The sequence below is a fragment of the Danaus plexippus genome, chromosome 4 (assembly GCF_018135715.1).
Source record: "Danaus plexippus chromosome 4, MEX_DaPlex, whole genome shotgun sequence".
In the NCBI taxonomy this organism is placed as follows: domain Eukaryota; kingdom Metazoa; phylum Arthropoda; class Insecta; order Lepidoptera; family Nymphalidae; genus Danaus; species Danaus plexippus.
The window spans coordinates 1,805,896-1,827,009 of NC_083538.1; the positions used below are offsets into that span (position 1 = coordinate 1,805,896).

The window sequence follows — 21,114 nt, forward strand, 5'->3', positions numbered from 1 at the left end:
AATAATAAAAAAAGTTTTTATTAAGACGAAAATCTGTAGAATATATAAGTTAATGATAAGCCAATGCTATTCTATACCTTGTGCAAATATCAAAATTTAACCCCAAGCAGCGTTCATGATGTTATATATTCCGTAAGCCTGACGCACCATCTGATAAAAAGTAATCACATGGAATTAGGGCGATACGCTCGACCACTACAGGTAGGTATATGTATGCGTCTTATCATAGGTTAAGCCTTAGTTTTAAGATTAAATACCTCAGCAAAAGTGTCCAAACAAATCGGATAGAAGACAGTCTTGATGCCAAGAGGTACGTAAGTCCTTGTCAGCATCAGAAGAATCGTCTTCCTGATTCCGATATCTCGTCGTGACTCCCAACCGCTAAAGTATATCGCATTACGGAGGGATTCACTCTGAAAATATACTATTTTGTAGAAACACTGTTAGACTAACAAAAAAAAACATATCTGCCGCAATAAATGTATGTAATCAGTATAGTATATTTATTTTCTTCTAAGTAGGCTTTTATTATACATTAATATTCCTAATAGGTTACATAAATACTGAAATATTAACAAAAATATCAACTCAAAGAGGATTTCTCGCAAGAAATTCCTCATAACTACCTTCTCCATCAGAAGGTTGCTGTAGTAACATGGCATGTAAAAGTGCAAGCAGGCGCCAGAAAAGAAAAATATAAACTCGAGACTGATCTCTCTGTTCCGTAAGGACTGAAACAAAGATACGTTTAAATATAGTGAGATAAAGTAAATAGAAAGAAAAATGTAAGAGGAGTTAGAAAACTTTTAATGTACCTGCATTATTTGGAAAACTGAGAATGGTAGAAGAAAAGTAGTTGTTTTCATATTAAATTCATATAATATTATAAAAATATTCTGCACCATTTTCACGAACCTATTAAATATATATATATATATATTATAAATTAAAATTACTGTGCTTATACAAAGTATAACAGAAATATCCTCTAACTGATGTCTGAGGGAATTCTAACTTTATCTTAGGAATTCTGGTTTGATAAAATTTAAGATGAAATCTAATATCTCGTCTATTCAGCATTATATCGGGACAGAAGATTAATTAAGGTATTTTCATTTGTAAATAAAGACCAATACTTTACTTGTAAATATTCTGAAGTTTCACATTGATCCGCTTAAGGTCGTCGACAATATCCTGTGGTGAAGCGTCCTTAGAAAAGAGGTTCACAAGCTTGTTACTAATCAACTCCAACTGGCCGCAAGTGTGCAACATAAATATAGGAACGAGAGGGTCAAACCCTATGTAAATAGACAAAGAGAAAAGGTCAAAGGACAGACACATCAGAAATAACACTGTGTACGCGACAGTCGAGTCCTTATGAACTTCGATAAAATTGGGGTATGTAAAGTCAAACATGGGAACAAGTTTGAATTCGCCTCTCATATATAAGTTGCCCATCTCAATGATGGCTTTAGCAGGGAACATGAAGCACGTCAGAGTTGCAGACACAAGCCAGAAGCGACAAATTTTAACTCCACTCATCGCAGATTTCAGTATGATATCTTTTTCTCTCTCTCCATAAAGCTCGGCGGCCTTATAATCCTCATCCAGAATTTTGAGGAGTTGCTTGATTGAATCGTTACAGTTTATTAGTATTGAGTGTTTAAAGATCACGGTTATACCAACGATCACCATCAGGCTGTTTTTGATGGCCTCTGTGTACTTTTTAGAAACTACGTCGTAAAATATTATTGAATTTACGAGAAGACCGCAGCAAAGCAACTCTATGAATCTGAGTAAATAAATTTTAAGATACCAAAATTTATTTTTATTTTTTATATTTGGATGTGCACCGTTCAAACGCAATGAATAAGTTGATATTTTGTACATTTCTTCGAAATTTATCGGCCACATCATTTTAAGTGTGCTTACACCAGAACTTCGTATCAGGCTATGAAAGGTTATATTAAAATTTTAACTCGCTGATTCTGTGATTACAAGACAAGGCATAATTCAAAGGAAAATATCAAATTGAAGACGTCTGTATAAACGGTGATTGATAACTACTAGATTACATTAAATGAGGATCGATTGATGTTTTGATTAAGGTAACTATTAAGCTCTCGACGTAAATAAAACGTGAGAGAGATGACAGTTGTGTTATATGTTATTATGTTATGTTGTGTATTATGTTGTTTAATATATTTAAACTGGCACTTAGATAAGGTATTATATGTTATAAGCGTACGTAAATTATTTGTATGTAAAAAAATGCTTAACGATTACAGTAGTAGTATTTACTGTCTACAAATAAGAGATAGAATGAGTTTATTACTATATTTGATCTATATAATTGGTAAGGACCTAAGGGTATTGGCGAATGATATTGGGGTTAATTATTTAGTTAGTCAATTTTTATTTCGCGACTTTTTAATAAGGTCACTGTGGACTCGTTTCTTGAGTTATTTTTTTTTTTGTATGAGCAAACGCTAACATGACTATAGAGCTTTTCTGATATAAGTAATCTTTTCACATATATTTATGTAATCGGAAGAGTATTAGCCATTTTGGGGATCCGTCTAACGGAGTTTTTAGAGGCAATGGATTGTATCTTTGTAAGGCTAAAAGAAAAACAATCTCTTTTCTTTCTTTCTTGAAATGAATATGAAAAGCTTTTAAGTAGGGAAACTTAATATCGTTTTTACTTACAACAATTTTAGGTACTTAGAATATAAAGATAATATTTTATATAATACAAAATTACATATTAAATTCAAAAACGTCACAAAAAGTGTTAGGATGACGTAAGACCTTGATACCATAATATGATATAATTAACAACTTCTAGAACCTACTAATCAGACGATTACAAGATATAATTTCACTTTAACCGATAACAATATGACCGTTATGTTATTTTGGGGAATGTTTTATAAGGCGAAATATTTTATCTGAAATATGAACTTATCTTATAACTATAGTAACTTATCTTTGTTCCATTGGAACTTCCGTAATACATTAAATGTTGTGCAGTTAAAAATACAACAAGAGTCCGCTGTTTAATTAATATTAATTAATTTTCACTTCAATCCGTTAAAAGCTCTTAGTGCATCTGAAATAATTTGGGTATTAATTAGTTTTCTTATGCTCCTGTATCATATTTGCTTACATTTCCTGTTGAACACATATTTAATTTTTAAAAACAATACTCTCTTTCGAACCCTACAATACGCCAAACGTACTTTGTTATCTATGTAAATATAATATATATCCAGTCATCGGGCTAAGTTATCTCATACTTTCCTATATCATCTGTTATCTTATATCATAATTTAAAACTGCCGATACTACAGCAGAAATCCAATTTGTTATAGTAGTATATATAGAGCGGGTGTGTTTATCGTGATGTGCCAAATATATTAAATAAGTTCCTTTAAATTCGAATGCAAAAAGAAGATCCTACTCTTAAAAGAGTATCTTGAATTCTGTACTGTATCCCAAAAACACAAAAGACTTCTATAACAGCAGTGTTTTTAATTGTGAATTTAACATCGTCTGATTCTTCTGACGAAAAGGTATGAAAAAATCAATAATATATTATTGTGACTGCTAAAATATCGACGTTTCTTATCAGATAACATAGTCAAAAGTGGAATGTAAGGTTAGGTTTGCTGGCACAATTTCATATATTTATGTCATAGTTTTTATACAACAATGTGTAAAAACTTCCTCAAAACTAATAGCGTAAAATCAGATAAAGTATGTTCTCTCTAAGAAATTTATATTTTAAATGAAAAATCTATACTTCAGTTACACTTTTCTATTAGTTATACGACAGCGCAAAATGCCCAAAACTAAAATAGAAAATTTTGCGACTCAGTCATGGACAACGCCGATGTTAAGGACGTGTACTCAAGAAATTACAAATCCTTTAGAGGGTAAAGTTTCAGGTAAAAATGTGCTTCTTCTCATTTAATTATAATAAACACTCATAAACACACAAAAATCTTAATAGTTTTAGACAATGTTTTACTGTTATTGTCAAATAATCATTATGATTTTAAAAACAATTACAAAAAGTGTAATAGATTGTGAATTGAAATTTAATGATAAGTATAGTTGTTGCTGGTTTAAATAAAGATTTAGACTTGGTATAGAACTATTTAAATATATAGAATGCGTAGAATACGTGTTCAATATTGGATTTTCGCTTTCAATAAACTTAAAGGTCTCAAATATTTTTCATTTTATAACTATATAATTATCCAGATAAGTTTACTCATTCATTTTTATCACAAAAAAAGTATTTTTTTACTTATATTTCAAATATCAAATGCAGGTAGCATTCCGCCTTGGCTTCAAGGAACGCTGATAAGAAATGGATCTGGTGCCATTAAAATTGGCAATTCTGAGTTTGGTCATGTCTTTGACGGATCATCGCTGCTTCACAGGTGTTTATGAATTCGTTATTTGTTTAATAAAAGCAAAAGTATATGATAAACTGAAGCTTTATTGTCAAGGATCAAATAGGTTTTTAAATAAGTATTCACCAAAACTTCGATGTTACTGAATTTTTAGGTTAGGTTGTTTTAAATATGGCCTTCATCCGTGCAAAGATGTTCACAGTATATTCTTTTAGTGTGGTGTAGAATGCGAAAGACGCGATCCGGGATTAACTTATGAATGTAACTGATTTTTTAATATTAACTTTTACATAAACTGACACTTGTCCTATATTACGGGGAAACTACCATTGTCAAAAAAAACATAACATTTTATGTTACAAAATATATTTGTGCTAGCAATAGCATTACATTAAATAATAATTTGTGAAATAACAGTGCGAATGAAGACATAGCCTTAAAAAAATAAATGAAAATCACTAGTATCGATTCATACACAAAGCAATCAATTCTTACAGTTGTTTTGTTTGCTTGGTCTTAACTAAATCGTATCAGCTGTTTACAAGTAATCTTGTGTTCTTCTATTTATAACGTACTTGGAAAAAAAAAATTAAGTTTTCTTTAATCACTTAAATTAAAACCTCCATTCTTGTCGTATAAAATTCTTAATCAATTGTGTGATAACATAATTTACAATTTAACACTGTTGGTGGATTTGGTGTTTCATAAAATAACAATTAAAAAGAATGAATGCAAAAAGTTTTAACGAATAAAATAAATAAATACATACTAAACTAAACTAAAGTAAATAGTTTAATGTCATTAATATTTGGTTTAAGCTTTCTCAAGAATACTATATTTACATAATGTGTTATTTTACAGATTTTCGATTAAGGGTGGTCGGGCAACATATCAATGTAGGTTCCTAGATTCAAAAACATTAAGAAAAAACAGAGCTGCTAATCGTATTGTGGTCACAGAATTTGCCACGGAAGCTGTTCCAGATCCTTGCCACACAATATTTGATAGGTAAATAGATTTAATTCTTCAAATGAAGTGTTATGTGTTATTAAAAATCGTAAATAGATATATATTTATTAAATCATATCTTTTAATCATGTTCTGTAGTGGTGTGAATATATAGTATTTTTTTATAGAATATCAACCATTTTCAACCCTGCAGAGGCAGTCACCGATAATTGTGGAATATCTGTATACCCTTTCGGAGATCAGATGTACGCCATGACAGAATATACTAATGTTTACAAGTAAGTGACTATAATATAAGATAATTCATATAGACTGAAATGATCAAAATATAGTGGTGATAATTACAGGCATCCTGTTAAAACTACCAAATATTTTACTTCTTTTAAATCCGATTGTAGAAGTAAAATTCACAAAATGCACTGAAATTGCTACGGAAATGATGAATACTTTCTGTTTTATATTCCCAAAAGAAAAAAAAATTACGCTATAATGTAAATTCTCTTTCATACGATGAATGTATTGTATTTTTTTCAGAATTGATACTGAATCTCTCGATACATTAGAAAAGAAGAGTCTTTTAAATTCATTAATCGTCTGCCACACAGCGCACCCACATGTAATGAAAAATGGTAATGTTATTTACAATCAATATATGAAAAAAATAACTTTCATAAGTTTGGAATTAGGATATAATTTTGACAAATTATTACTCATTTTTAGGAGACGTTTACAATATAGCTCTTGGCGTGGTTAAGGGGCTATTAAAACACATGATTGTCAAATTTCCTTACACAGAAAAAGGTAATTAGTTCCTAACAGAATGAAATACATTGCAATACACAATATCAGATGAAAGATGCAAAAATTAACCGGACCCATTAATATTAGAATGATGGATATTCTATACATTATACATCGGATATATTTTCGTTAATTTATTTCAAATTCAAAATGAAAAAATCTTATTCTTCTTGCAGGTGACATGTTTGATCTCGTAGAAGTTGTTCACACTGTGGACTCCAGATGGCTCTTACATCCTTCATATATGCATTCTTTTGGTAATTTTATTTTTGTCATATATACTTTTAGTCGTAAAAATATGTTGCATTGTACATGTTTTGTTACCTTTCAGGTATTACTGAGAATTATTTTATTATAATAGAACAACCACTTGCAATATCTTATTTAAATTCGGCAGTGAGCTATGTCAGCAATCGGCCATTTTCATCGAGTGTGTTATGGTATGACGGTTACGAGGTATTATTTCTTTAATCAAAATAATTCGTAAAATTTTTAAATAACGAATTACGTAAAGTATACTAAATATAATATAATATATTGTTTTAGACACAGATAGTGTTAGTAAATCGCAACACCGGAGAGCAGACCCGTTACACTACAGAGACCTTTTTCTTTATGCACATTATTAACTGTTTTGAATTAGACGGCCAATTGATCATAGATGTGTGTTCTTATAAAGACGCCAAAATTATTGACGCCCTCTATGTGGAAGCAATTAAGGTATGTTAACATCAACAGCAGAACCTATTGTTACACTTAGTCATTTAATACAATGTTAATTCAGTTATATTTTTTTTAATTCCAGAACATACGCAGCAACCCTGATTACGCGAAATGGTGTCAATCACAACCCAAAAGAATCGAAATTCCTTTAAACAGCCCAAATAACAGTAGGGTGGAGATATCAGTTATAGCAGATATTCCAATAGAGACACCGAGGATAAACTATGAATTGTACAATGGTGATATTTTTTGTGATTTTTAACAACAATATATCCTTTAAAAAAATTTAAACACAGCTATCGTGCTTATCATGTTACGTTTTACATTAGATTTTGTTTTCAGGACGACCCTATCGATACTTTTACGGAATGGGCCCACAGGTGCACTCAATTTATGGCGGAACGGTTAGTGTTTTCACGTATACCTTTTTGAAAAAATATTGCTGGTATTTTATCCGTCTAATAAATCAAATCGCATCTAATCATAAAAGATGAAACTACGTAAATTCATAGACTTTATTTAAATAAAATTAATATTTTGTAAATTAGGAGAGTGTTTCAAAAAGTGAGACATCTATCCGGCCTTTATCCTATATTAAATTTCCAGATAATTAAAGTTGATACTAAAAGCGGTGAAGTGAAGACATGGTGTGAAGTGGACGCAAATCCTAGCGAGCCTGTATTTGTTGCCCGACCGGATGCTCAGGTTCTTGTTGCGTTCTTTACTACACTTAATTGGCAAAATTAAATTTTTGATAGTTTTCTTTGAAAATTCTCTCATCAAAAACGCGTTAAACGAATGTAACTTTGTATATACGATATTTTGTCGATTTATCAATTTTTATAATTTTATTCCGTATTCATTACAGACAAGAATATTGTGTGATTAATTTTAACATTGTTTATTGTTTTTAGGATGAAGATGATGGTGTACTATTGAGTGCCTTACTTTGGGGCAGTGACGAGAATGCAACAGCACTCCTCGTGTTGGACGCCCGAGATCTCACAGAACTCGGACGTGTCAGGTTTACAACACCCTCGCAGGCACCCAAGTGCTTTCACGGGTGGTTTCTACCCGACACGAATTCAACTTGATTATCCATAAAAATGTAAACATATTACATATAGACTGTCGAGTTATAAAACATAAACAATAAAAATGAAAAAATATTTAATTAATCTGTATTTTCAACAATAAAAACAAGTAATAAAACGTGTGAGTCACACTAACGAAAAATGTTTATTAATTTTTTAAACTTTTTAATTATATTATTAACCTCAGTTTGTCTTATTAAATGATAATAAAAACTATCATATTCAAATTATTTATTTATTATAATAAACTATATTTATTTCTTCAATAGTTCAATATTTTCTGTCTCGATATCTCTTTGCCGCACTGGTTCGTATAAAACATTGAAACTATGAAACTTATTATGTTCGAAAAACATTTCTATTTCCTGCAACGTCTTTCCTCTTGTTTCTGGTAAATAAAAATACATATATAAAAGACATAAGAAAACAATAGCGGAATGAACTAAGAACACTCCCTGGTAACCTATTGCTGGTAGAAAAACATAAGCTACTTTTATATCAAGGAACTGTAAAACGCCACCAATAGTGGCCGCCATGAATAACGTGATTGCTTTTGTTTTAAGCGGATGTATTTCTGATAAAAGTGTCTCTAGTACGCTATAAGGCCCGCCACTTACAGTAATAAAGTACAAAGCCAGTAAAATTATTTGTAGCCATGTCATAAAAGGTTGTACGGATTTCGGAAAACAATACAAAAGTGTTGACAAAGCAATCTGTATGCAGTTCGCTATTGTACCAGATATTAATAATAGAGGCCTTAACTTTGCATTGCTTATGAAGAAACAGAATAATGTTGTTCCAGCCAAAGCAAATCCATCGACTAGTAAAGTGAATGAAAATATGTTTTTACTTCCTGTTATATCTTGAATCATAACATTGGCCAAAGTGCTCAACAGAATCTTTCCAGCAACCACTCTATAAGTACTTATTACAACAATGATCATAAAAAACTTGAAGAAATATTTACTTCTACAAAAAACTATAAATGACTTCGCTAATTCGAAAAGGACTTTTTTGTTTTTATTATTTTTTTCAATGTTTTGTCTCGAATTGTTTATAAGTTGTTTTAATTCTTCAGTTGATGTTTCATTTAATCTATGCAATGCTCTAAATGATCTCTCACAGTCTTCATATCTTCCTGAATTTGCAAGCCAAAATGGACTTTCTACCCAAAAGAGAGGCATGATTGTAGACAATGCTGTTGGAATCATTCCAATTAATGCAACGTTCTTCCAATCTAGAAATATACTGAGGATATGACCAAGCATTGTTCCAATGCAGCCCATTCCGCAGGTTATGAAATTAACTAATATAATTCTTTTGTTTGGTCCAACGTATTCGCTGACATTCATATAAATTAAAGGTAGGACACTTCCAAAAGCTATTCCAACTATGATCCTTGATGCTAGTATAGTATATTTATCCTTGGCAAAATAAATCATCAACCAGCATATCAGTACTGGAGCAGATACAATAGTTAGAGTTATCTTCCGTCCATATAGCTCAGTTATAACTATTACAATGGCAAATCCAATGATGCATGTCACATTGATGATCGAAGCTGTAATAAATATTTTTGAAATTGTCAGTCTTTGTATGAATTATATTGGAATAAAAATGAATGTGAAATGGTTTGAAAACCGGACATTTTACAAATAAACAGTTGCAGAGGAAATTTTCTGTTGATGGACCAATTTAAAGCAAAATGTTATGACTGCTACATTTTAAATTTTTGGAATTTCAATAAAAAATAATAAAAAAAAATATTTACCAATCCAGGACACCTCATTTTCTGACAAGGTTATGGGACTATCATCTGCGCGGAGAACATTGATCATACCCGACATCTGACCGAATATGTAGCCTTCAGACAAGCTTGCTAAAGCTAGACCCGTGACGACCAATGCCTGGAAATTATTTTCGCTTTTTACTGAAACTATTTTTTTAATTTGATTTCAGAACATATGAGATCGGAGATGAATGGCTAAAGTGAGTTCTAAAATTTTTATTTTAAGAAACTATTTCAAGGAATTTATGCATAAATGAATCACGTATAAACTAGGGCAGGTGCAGAAATAATAATGGGCTATACTTTTATTACGTAAATTAATAAAGAAAACACGTATTTTTCAGGTTACACGCAAATTTTATATGAAGGTTTTATTGATTTCTCCACGCTTTTTGGCATCTAAGCCTACTTTCATCTTGGCGTTAGTCTGCCTCTGCTAGACAAACTTCACAAATAATTTGTTCTCTCGAAACATTTTCATGAAATAGTATAAACTTATCATCTTTATATGATATTCTTTATATTACTCTCCATGTGTTCTGCAACATGTCATTGTTACTCAGTTACGAAAATTCTAAAATCGATATAATTTAGCCACCCAAAACAGTACCATATGTATTACATACTACTTTTTCATTATTTCTATAGATTTACCAAAAGTTATTTAAAGGTCAATTTCAGTTGCCTCTATATTATTTTGCACGAATTTCAAATAATTCATTATCTACATATATACATTCTCGTAGAATGTGTTGCAACGTTCTGAAATCCATTTTGTATATTGTTAAGTTGAATTAGAAAAGTTTATTTCCGCAAAACCGTATCCACAACTATTCAATCTTTGATTGAAGGAACTGCAACATATTTTTAAATAAGTTTTGTGCTAGTGTCACATTAATTACTTTAATTTAAGAATAATAATAAGAGTGCACAATTAATCTTGTCTATATCGGTCACAAAATTTCCATTACATGATCACCCATCGTTAACAAGATGGCAAACACTTTTTTGGCAAACATGTTTATCCAACACTTACCTGCACATCGCTTATACACACCGGAAATGTAAAACATATATGTATGTATTTTAACTATGTAAGCTACTACAATTATAACTACAGAAAAAGTAGACACTTTTAAATGAAACTAATATTTTTCGGATTACTACGCGTATTTTATTATATTAAAACAACATACTCCCGACGTTTCGGTTACATGATGTCATACATTGGACAGACAAAACGGAGCATCGGTACAAGGGTAAAGGAACATATCTCAGACATTAAAAATAGGCGTTCGTCGAAGTCATCAGTGTGTGAACACAAAATGGACAAACCAGTCCAGTATACATTCGGTTTGGTAAACCACGAATCGTAGCTCGTGAAGACAGGTACCTAGTAATACTGAGGTTATCTCGCGAGACTATTGAAATTAAAAAACATCCCAATTTCAATAGAGAAGATGGCGGGAATATATTCAACACCTAGAACCCCCTCCTTAAAAATTTAACATCCCATGTCTGTGACGATACCGCAGACCGACATTACAGTAAAAATACAAGTAAATCTGATTAGACAAATTAGTATTTAATATATTTTTGGATACAAATGATATGACATTCACATCTCGTCTACCCGTGATCACGGTTGCTGCGAAGTAACCGAAACGTCGGGAGTAAGTAGTTTTTAAAATAATAAAATACGCGTACGTAGTAATCCAAAAAATATTAGTTTCATTTAAATGAATACTCGCGAAAGTCTTAGATCCCATAAGGTAGACACATTTTTCATGTAAACTCGAAAAGTCATTAAAAAAATAATTTCAATATTTGTTATATAATTTATAGAAAATATTTTTACAAACCTGTTGCAGTGTCGGTTGACATAACATTTTCAATTAATGTTTGAAACAGTAATGATAGAACTGTTTTAAATTTATGGCACGTCAAATACATGATTAGTTTCCTTTTCAATTATATATTTTTATCTTTAAAATGATTAACTTACATCAATTTAAATTCAAATATGTTCAAATAGATCGATAAATAATTAAAGTTAGCGTTTATATATGGGTGTGTTTGTAATGAAAATGAGGAATGTTACGAAATAAAGTGAAGCCATGGAAAACACAAGAATCTTAACTGCTTTCAAAAATTGTATCTTAAGTTAGTAAGTTAACATTTAGTAACATTCAATTAAAGCCTTGCATGTAATGACAGTAAGCTTCTTCCTAATAAATTTCTCCTGCCTCTTTGTATAAATATTGTTTTTATTATTTTACACACACACAAGCACACACACACACAAACCTATATGTTCAATTACCAAAAAACCTTTTTAATATTTCATTACTTGAAATTTGTACTTTTTAGCTTAGAGAATATTAAACTTTGGTATGCAAATTGTTACTTAAAATAATATTTGTTAACAAGCATGGAGTACTGAAAATATCGAAATGTTTGGTTTGAAATCAAAATAATATCCTATTTAGTTTTTGTTAAACGTAACCCAAGAAATCAACTTCATCATATGAAATTTGTGACAAAATTTTGTCATAATTAAAGGATACTTTAAAATACTTTGGTATTAAAGGATACTTTAGAAAGTAAAGAGATATTTTAATTTAACAACATTTATTACTTCTATTGTGAAACTTAATTAATGATAACAGAATATTTCCCATCATAAGAGTTTGTAGGCTTCTATAATCTTTTATATACGAAAAATTGTATCATTTAATTGTCCCAAAAACCAAGTAAAATGAATAAAACGCAGCTTGCAAACAATAAAGGGTTTTCTAAATTTTTTAATTTATTACTTCCTTTAAAAATGTGTTTCAACTATAATAACAACACTCTCAATGTATACCTAGGTAACACTGAAAATGTTAAGAAAATAAAAAACGGGTTAATGTAGGAAGTTGTCAATACCTTTATTGTTTGTCGATGTAATCTCCGTTCTTCTCTACACACCGTCGCATTCGATAGAACCAGTGAGAAAAGCAGTGGGGAAATTCTTCCTTAGGGATCTCGTCTATAGCATTTTCTTAAGCTTTCAACGCATCTTCAGGGCTCGTAAAGAGAATATCTCGAATTTTATCTTTAGGTCTTGGGAATAAAAGTCATAGGGTGCTAGGTTAGAACTTTTTAACGGGTGACTTAAGATTGCTACGGTTAAACTCGTTAGATCGATTGTAAATAGTGGAATGAGATGGGGCTTCATTAAGAAATACTAATCTTAGCCTCTCATAGCTTTGTTGTTGAGTAAGCCCACAACGAAAGTCACATTACATAATATAAATATAGTAACCGCTTTATTTTCTAGACGAAATATTTCCAACAAAAGTGTTTCTAGTACTAAATAAGGACCGCAACTCACTCTAACAAAATATAAAGCTAATAAAAAAAAATTGAGCCACGACATAGAAACTTCATCAGTTTTCGAACGTAAAAGTAAAGTTGTACAGAAAGCACGCTGTATGCAGTTTGCTACTATACCCAATATTAATAGAATACGCCTTATATTTAAATTCTTAAGACGAAACAAAGAAGTGCTGTGCCACACAAGGCAAGACAATGTACTAACAAGGTATATAGAAATATATTTTTACTGTCCGTTATATCTTGTATCGTAGAAATTGCCAAAGTACTTCAGAGTAATCGTTCCGCAACTACTCGGTAAGTAGCTATGATAATAATAAGAGAAAGGAGTCTGTAAAAATATTCTGTTTTGCAAAAGACGCGACCAATTTTACCAGATCTATAAGAACATTAGTATGTTGATCGTATTGCTCACTCGTTGGTTTGATATGATTAAAATCTGCTTAAGTTCTTTATTTGAGGTTTCATTAGATCCATCCAAATCTTTAAATGCTTTTTCACATTCCTCATATTGTCCTGAATTTGCAAGCCAAAATAGACTTTGTAACCAAAAGAGAGGTATGGTTGTAGATAATGTTGTTGGAATGTTGTTCCTCCAATCTAGAAATAAACGGAGGACATGACTTAGCATTGTCCCAACGTAACCCATTCCACTAGCTAGCAAATTTACACAAAAAGCTCTTCGATTTGGTGCAACATATTCACCGATGTTCATATAAATTAAAGGAAGTACAGCTCCACAAGCTAGTCCAACTATTATTCTGGACGCTAATATTGTATACTTCTCCTTGTCAAAATACAGCATGCTCAACATAACAAGACTGGAAAAGATATAATGGTCAAAGTAATCTTGCGGCCCTATATCTCGGTTATAATTCCAACAATTGCGAATCCAACAATACAAGTTACATTCCTAATGGACGCTGTAATCGCAATAGATTTTACGAGATATGTAATTTGGACACAAAAACTGGTAATTCTTAAAAGCGATAGACTCTCTAACAGAGATATAATTAATAATGGAATTGTGTATGAAACGTCTTCAGAGATGCATTCACAAAGATAATATGTTAAAAAAATATTAACCTATCTAAAATGAATTGTCATCCGAGAAGAATATTGGACTGTCATTATCTCTTAGGACATTAATCATACCTGACATTTGACTGTCTGAAATGCTAGATGTTTTAAAATTTAAGGGAATCAAAACCTATCAAAAAAAAAAATATATATATATATATGTACATATACATATATGTGTGTGTGTATATATAAAGTTAAATTGAATTCTATGTAAATAAAATCACAAAAATTTTTCTAATCCATTCTTCAAACAAAACAATTTCATTTTACGACTCCTAAGTGCTTACTAAAAACTAAATTGTATATTTACCAACTTGTCCTAATGTCTGTGGTCGCGACAGATTGTATCGAGACAGAGGTATCTCTACAGCTATCTTAGTGACGTTTTTTACTCCATAACAATTGTTCATACAACTTTTGAAATCTTATAGAATTAGAACACTCGATTGTGTGACAATAAACGCTGTACACGTATTCAGGGCATAATTTTTACTTTAATTTTGTGTTAATCTTGTTAAGCGTATTTAATTAATAAAATATTATTAATAAGCTAATATCTACAAGATCGATGCTATGAAAGCAAGATGTGCAAGTACATATATATTGAAAAAATAATACTTTAAATATTTATTTAAGATAAAATGACCAGCCGAAACTAATTATTGTTCAATAACTTAATTTCATATAAGTGTAGGGTGTGAAAAGTGACTTTTGTTCCGTACGCGCAGCATATTTAAAATTAAATGATAATCACCAGGGCAACGACATTGTATGGTCAAAATATAATATTACGAGTGACGTCGCTGACCCCACGAAACGGCCGCCAGGCCTCGTTAACCAGAATATTGATGATACAGCACAAGTAACAGACTGGTATTCCTATCCTAACATCGTAGCAATCATGTAGTGTTAGGTGTAGGTTATAAGTTTTAATATGTAATTCTAATAATAGAGCTACAATAAATCTAAAATATAGCTACAAATAAGGAGGTTTAATAGTTTTCCCGAAACCTCTAGCGGCTGTGAAACGCATGCTATGTAATTCTTTCTAAAATAATAAGGAAAAAATAAAATATCGACTCTGACTACTAAGTTTGCAGTTACGTCTTATTTCTTTGCGAATTTCACGCAGCAAATAAGACACACAATTACCTACACATCATGAAAAAATCGATAATGCTTATGATATAAAAAGTTTTAACCTTTTTGTGACAATTTACACCCTTGTTACCTTTTACAAAGAATCAAAGTTTTTATTTTCTTTTCATATCCTGTAATTTAAAGAACTTAAATTCCAGACGACAGGAAAATTTACATTTACCGACACATAATGTATCGTATATATAATGTTTCGTAACTATCAAAGTGGATAGCAAGAAATTAAATTGTAAGCAAGGAGGAAAAAGAAAAAGTTTCTACTTATTTGGGATAATTTATCAAGAGCTTTTAAGACTTCATGGAATACACGTTACATAAAAAAATCACAAAATATTTTATAAGCAATAACGTCAATCGAATAACAAAACAATCAGAAAACTGGTTTACCGTCAGTGATTACAAAACTGAGCCAATGCGATGTGAAAGTAAAAGAGTTTTGAAAGGAGGCATCTTATGTTTAATTTATATATGAGTGTTCACAGCAGTCGTGGCCGAGCGGTTAAGGCGTCTGACTAGAAATCAGATTCCCTCTGGGAGCGTAGGTTCGAATCCTACCGACTGCGTGATGTGAAGAGTTTTTGCCTTATTTTAAATATTTAAACAATTGCAAAATATAACTACAAGTTAAAATGAAGTAAATTTAAATATTTTTCCGTAATTTTAAAAATATGTTTTATTTAAAATGTAACTTGGTTTTCACAAATTTTACATTTTCCGGTCTTTACAGAAACCACACACGAGATGAAAGTGTCTGCCAGTTAGTCTTATTATTTGAAATGTACAGAGAACGATTTTTTTATTTTCTTGTCTTATGTTCTTGCGGTCTAGATATTTCTTATTCATAATATCTTTTTTAAGCTTTATTTATATTAAGACATGTTTATTTAAATATATTTATAAGTACATGGGTTTCTCAGAGCTAAATGATTGCTATGTCATTGTAATTGTCTTCAGTTTGTTTGGCGATTTTTATTCAAAATAGCTGTTTTATTGTTAATTTAAGAAATTATGTGTAACCCGCGAGCTAGTCAGGTACATGACGTCTATTTTCATAGATATGTATTAATATGAAATTTCTCCAACATGTCGTCACAGAAACGAAGAGCCAGAAAAGTATTCATGCTCCTAATGTTGGACATTTGTTTCGCTTTTGTAAATATTATTGTTGGATAAAAAATATAGAGACGTTAACAAAATAAAAAATAAAAAAAAATTTAAATATTTCAATTAATTTGTAATATATTCACCATCATCATCATATTTAACTGTTTTATTATACGTTGGAAGTTTTTAAAAATGTTCAAGTCAATATACCAAGGAAAAACCATTATTTTTCAAAACATAACAATTCAATATTAAATTCTAAAATTCTTATTGTAAAGTACAAGAATTTTTATAAACACCGTCAGCCCCTTTACTGTAGGGGGACTTGGAATATGTACTTAAGTAAAAATCACCACTGTAGTTCCTGAAACAGAATTAAGAATTTTTAAGAGTTTCTATTTTTTCATTTCACTTTTGGCGAAAATGAAAACGTCTATTATTACTAATAATAACACATATGTTTATAATTATCTATGAAACGTAGATTTCTAAAAAAATCCAATATGTTGATGGTTGGAAAATATGATGAAGTTTAGTATAACGATACTAAACTGAAACAAAACTTACAGGGTACTGTTGCCACCAATGTAGATTACTTGTCCATCCTCATCTTTATGTAACCAATCGAGGCAACCGCTCGCCGATACCGCCTGGAAGGAGTTTGGGTTTTCGAGACCTTCACTATAATATTTCCAGGAACGGTCATGGCTGCACAATACTGAAGAAATACGCATTATGTAATAGAGAGAATATTCCTAATCTATTTTCTTATAAACCACTGGAACATGATAATATTTAAACACAGAATATAATAATTGATTTAGCTATTTTATAAAAGTTAAATGAATATAATGCCAGAATTTTTGTCTTACAGTGACCTACATTAAATCCTATGTTTCATATTTGATACCGGCACATGCTTAACAAGTTTCTTGAAACAATCGAAATAAAATAACTTTTCAACAACGAAGCTTTTACATTTAAGTTATAACTTATTATCTTAAGAAAATAAAAAAATACTACATTAATTTTTCAAGTACCTGGGTCATCTTCAACTTCACACCCTGGTTGATATTTCCGTTCACAATTAAACCAGATGTCAATTGTAGCTTGTGATTTATGACTACCTAGCCCGCTTGGGTTAGTATGAAAAACGTCGACAAAACTAGCGCTGTCTTCGTCTAGAGATTCGAAGAACTTTCCATCATACAAAGGACCAGCTGGATCTAACCCTGTAATTCTGTAAAATTTGATTTTTATTTCATTCCTTAATTTGTTTTATTTTAATTATTTGACATACCTCTGTATTTGGAAATTATTCCTTATCACTTGCCGCCCTGTGTATCCAAAAAGTTGTGCTCCAAGAGAAAAGCCAATTAAATGAACCTTATTAATATCCAGGCCTGCTGATACTAATGAGACCAAGACGTCTCCCAGTTTTGTGCCAAGCTTAAAATTTATAATATGGATAATAAAGATGTTCTGAGTAGCAAAAAAACAAACCTCGCGAGAAATGAAGCAGGAAGTAAGTGTTTTAAATATTTTAACTTATTTCTTCCTTACTTAGTGTAACAAAATTGGTATCGAAGATATTGCACCTAAGATTTTACAAGCCTCGTGTCTCGAAGGCTACTAAATATACCTGAAAGTTACCTTATTGACAGTTTTCGCAACTATGGTCCCATATGAAATTGCTCCTAGAGGTGTGGTTGCTTCCTTTTCCCAATTAAAGAGAATGATATTGATATTGCCGATTCTCAAATAAGTTTCTACGATCGTTTTTACAGACTGTCCATTAGCTTTTCCTTGGAAACCGAATGTGTAGATAACAGTATGTCGACTTTCATCGTATCCAGTCGAATCCAAAAGTCCCAGCGGAGATTCCAAATCAAACTCATCGTATTCGTCAAAGTTCTCTCTTTTAAAGAAGTTTAGAAAATTATATAATATATTATTATTATTATTATTTTTTACTCTATATATTATTAAGTAGTTTAAAGGAAGTGTATCTTACCCGCAATAAATTCTCAGATATGCAGCATCCGCACAGCAAATGCCTGGCAAATGCATAATATAAAACTTTTAAATATTAATTTTTGTATGAATTTTAAGTGTCCAGAATATATCACATGTGGACATAAAAATGTCATTCCAAATATCGATACATGTGTGAGGCTTAGTTACAAAACTCTATAATATTAGTATAGGCAAGGCACTTTATTATCAATTTATAACTTAAAATAGTAGTTCAATAATTTTTTTTATATCCAGATTCATCTTTTAGATTCTTATATATTATTATCCTATTCTGAAATATATCTGTTAATGCTTTAAAATCCAAAGCTTTCCAAATACTGCGATATGTTTTTAAGAGATCGGACATACATACATAATTACGGTTTGCTTTTTTGTAAACATATATGTACATATAATATTAATTCTGTAATGACTAAATATGAAAATTCTTGTACAACATTCAAAATGATAGTTACTTAGTTTTTAATAAATAAAAATATATCCTTATTAAAGAATAGTGTATCACTTACCGAATGCAAAAAATATCATCAAAAGCAGACATTTTCTTTGTCTTTCAACAGTCATATTGATTCTGACAAACTGCTGTAAAAATATAAATTTTCGATCTTTTATACGGAAGGATTAAGTGTTTTCATATTATTCAATATTTACATTTACTGTTACTTATATTTGTTCTAAATGTGTGTGAATGAAAAAAAGTTACGCTGAATTTAGTGCTTATTAATATTTTATAGATTTCGCTATAGAAGAAACATTTAAATATATCACCATCTATATTAAATTCGTATATTGTTTAACATTAAAGCTATGTTGAGGTCATACTAGAATTAAGTCATATGTTTTTGTGTTTTGTTACGCTAATGTAAGAACTGATCAGGCTGAACTCGGCCATTAAACTGGGGCCTTTTTTGATGGCCGGGCATTCATCTCCGTCCAGAGTTAATCAATTAGATTTAGAAAGAGAGTTACAAACTTCAAGCAGTCTCCGAATAGGGCGATGTCAAACTTGGTTAATTTAACGCCAGCAAAAACGCAAGCGTGTTTTTTATAAAGGAGTCCAATTTTAAGGAATGTGTCCTTGGAATATTCTGACAGTCTTCAGTTATTAGGTATCCTCCAACCTTAAATTTGGGCATTTCATTGAGTCCAAAGCCATGGCAGCTGCAAGGAAAGTAGAAGTGCTTGCAAAAGTGCGGCAGTCCCTCACCTCACTTGCTCGAGTCCTGTGGAGAAATTTGTGAAAATGCTTATTGGTCCATAACTTGGTAAAATCCAATCCAAAAACAGCCGACCTCTAGGTATTCTACAGGGTAAAATGTAGAGAGTGTGCGCAGGAATTAAATGCTTTAATTTCAGCATCCCCTATCTATCATCTAGGATCAGAACTAAGGTTTTTTATTCTCATCGGGGGTCAGTAAGAACGTCTCGGTCCAATGCGTGCTCTAAAACCAATCCACGGTGCTCCACTTGGACGACGAGAGTCACTATAGTTGTTTAGTGGGTAATCTCGGGCCTATCACGGGCAGTCCCACATCCCCATCTGAATCACTGCTTGAGTCGGTGAAGAGTAACAAATCTCGTCATCAAAGAGCCAAAAAAAAGAATGGCACTTTAGCGTAATTGGCACAGTAACTGCAATACGATATTCCGAACATTACATTCATGAATGTGTCAGTTTTTATTATCTATTTGAATTTTTATTACTTTAATATTTTTTTTAATCATTACAAATAAATTAAAATTTAATAATTTATTATTCACTCACTACTTTGAAATATAACCGTTCGTTTGAAATTTGGTTAGTTATAGAGAGAGGAGATTGGAAGGAAGAAATAAGCGTTTAACTCGCGTTACATAGGGACCCTGAAACCTATCTCGGCCCAGCACACCCTCGAGGTGTGCCCGAGATGGGCTGCGCAGCGCCAAGACCTTGTGGCGGCTCTCGGCGGAGTGGACTTGTCGCTTTCGAGTATCGCGGAGAAGATGCTCGAGAGTGACAGGTCCTGGCTGGCGGTGTCCTCCTTCTGTGAGACGGTCATGTCCACAAAGGAGGCATCTGAGCGGGAAAGGGAGGATGCGGCTGATGCACCCTCCCTCCGCAGACGACGGACTGGGGTGCGCCGGAGGCGATATTTGCAACGCCTCCAATAGCGCCCCTGCACTCCGGGCTGGGGTCGGGCTGGTAACCCGGCCCCTGTGAAAGCCCGGCGTCGTCGGGGCGATCCTAATTGCCGGGATCGCCCCCTTTCTCCGAGGGAGTAAGTCCGGTCTTTGCCAGGACCGGCCAGTCGCTGGTGTGCCCTGTTGCTGACAGATCCGGGGTGCACCAACATAGCGGCCGATGGCTTTCGCAGTGGTTTTAGTGAGTAGGGGCCCGCCCAGGCCGAGTCTCACACATCCTCTCCGGTCCCACCAAGGCCGGTTAGACGGCTCGTAAAAAGAGTTTCCCTGCGTCATCAAAAAAAAAAAAGGGGACCCTGAAACCTATACCTGGGTCGCCAGCCCCAGGCGTTGTCGAAGCTCCTCTATCTGCGACACGATGGCTCGGCACCCG

The 21,114-nt window shown here is 32.0% G+C and overlaps 4 protein-coding genes and 1 non-coding gene across 7 annotated transcripts; 2 read left to right on the forward strand and 3 right to left on the reverse strand.

Annotated features, from left to right (window-relative positions):
* LOC116768372 (uncharacterized) lies at positions 1 to 1,937 on the reverse strand. Its single transcript, XM_032659075.2, has 5 exons — positions 1,142 to 1,937; positions 816 to 915; positions 627 to 731; positions 258 to 413; positions 1 to 150 (listed from the first exon to the last, which is right to left on the reverse strand). The coding sequence occupies exons 1-5, from the start codon at positions 1,915 to 1,917 to the stop codon at positions 97 to 99; spliced, it is 1,191 nt and encodes a 396-aa protein (XP_032514966.2). The 5' UTR covers positions 1,918 to 1,937; the 3' UTR covers positions 1 to 96.
* Positions 1,938 to 3,359: 1,422 nt separating this feature from the next.
* Positions 3,360 to 8,101, forward strand: LOC116768373 (carotenoid isomerooxygenase-like). Of its 3 annotated transcripts, none has more exons than XM_061525786.1 (14): positions 3,360 to 3,575; positions 3,811 to 3,950; positions 4,340 to 4,451; positions 5,286 to 5,432; positions 5,561 to 5,671; positions 5,928 to 6,022; positions 6,114 to 6,194; positions 6,371 to 6,451; positions 6,526 to 6,650; positions 6,741 to 6,914; positions 7,000 to 7,156; positions 7,260 to 7,321; positions 7,524 to 7,622; positions 7,832 to 8,101. In XM_061525786.1, exons 2-14 carry the CDS (start codon positions 3,845 to 3,847, stop codon positions 8,009 to 8,011), a joined length of 1,530 nt encoding a protein of 509 aa, XP_061381770.1. In that variant the 5' UTR covers positions 3,360 to 3,575; positions 3,811 to 3,844; the 3' UTR covers positions 8,012 to 8,101. The 3 variants fall into 3 exon arrangements, with proteins under 3 accessions (XP_061381770.1, XP_061381763.1, XP_061381775.1); XM_061525779.1 differs by having other exon boundaries at positions 3,828 to 3,950; XM_061525791.1 differs by having other exon boundaries at positions 3,881 to 3,950.
* A 164-nt stretch (positions 8,102 to 8,265) lies between these two features.
* LOC116768511 (uncharacterized) lies at positions 8,266 to 11,711 on the reverse strand. The gene is made up of 3 exons (XM_032659251.2): positions 11,663 to 11,711; positions 9,783 to 9,918; positions 8,266 to 9,572 (listed from the first exon to the last, which is right to left on the reverse strand). The coding sequence occupies exons 1-3, from the start codon at positions 11,687 to 11,689 to the stop codon at positions 8,266 to 8,268; spliced, it is 1,470 nt and encodes a 489-aa protein (XP_032515142.2). The 5' UTR covers positions 11,690 to 11,711.
* Positions 11,712 to 15,900: 4,189 nt separating this feature from the next.
* Positions 15,901 to 15,982, forward strand: Trnas-aga (transfer RNA serine (anticodon AGA)). The gene has a single exon. It is a non-coding gene; the product is annotated as a tRNA-Ser (tRNA).
* A 659-nt stretch (positions 15,983 to 16,641) lies between these two features.
* LOC116768510 (phospholipase A1 VesT1.02-like) lies at positions 16,642 to 19,129 on the reverse strand. The gene is made up of 7 exons (XM_032659249.2): positions 19,070 to 19,129; positions 18,538 to 18,580; positions 18,177 to 18,441; positions 17,824 to 17,972; positions 17,564 to 17,763; positions 17,091 to 17,241; positions 16,642 to 16,887 (listed from the first exon to the last, which is right to left on the reverse strand). Exons 1-7 carry the CDS (start codon positions 19,122 to 19,124, stop codon positions 16,791 to 16,793), a joined length of 960 nt encoding a protein of 319 aa, XP_032515140.2. The 5' UTR covers positions 19,125 to 19,129; the 3' UTR covers positions 16,642 to 16,790.
* Positions 19,130 to 21,114: the final 1,985 nt, after the last annotated feature.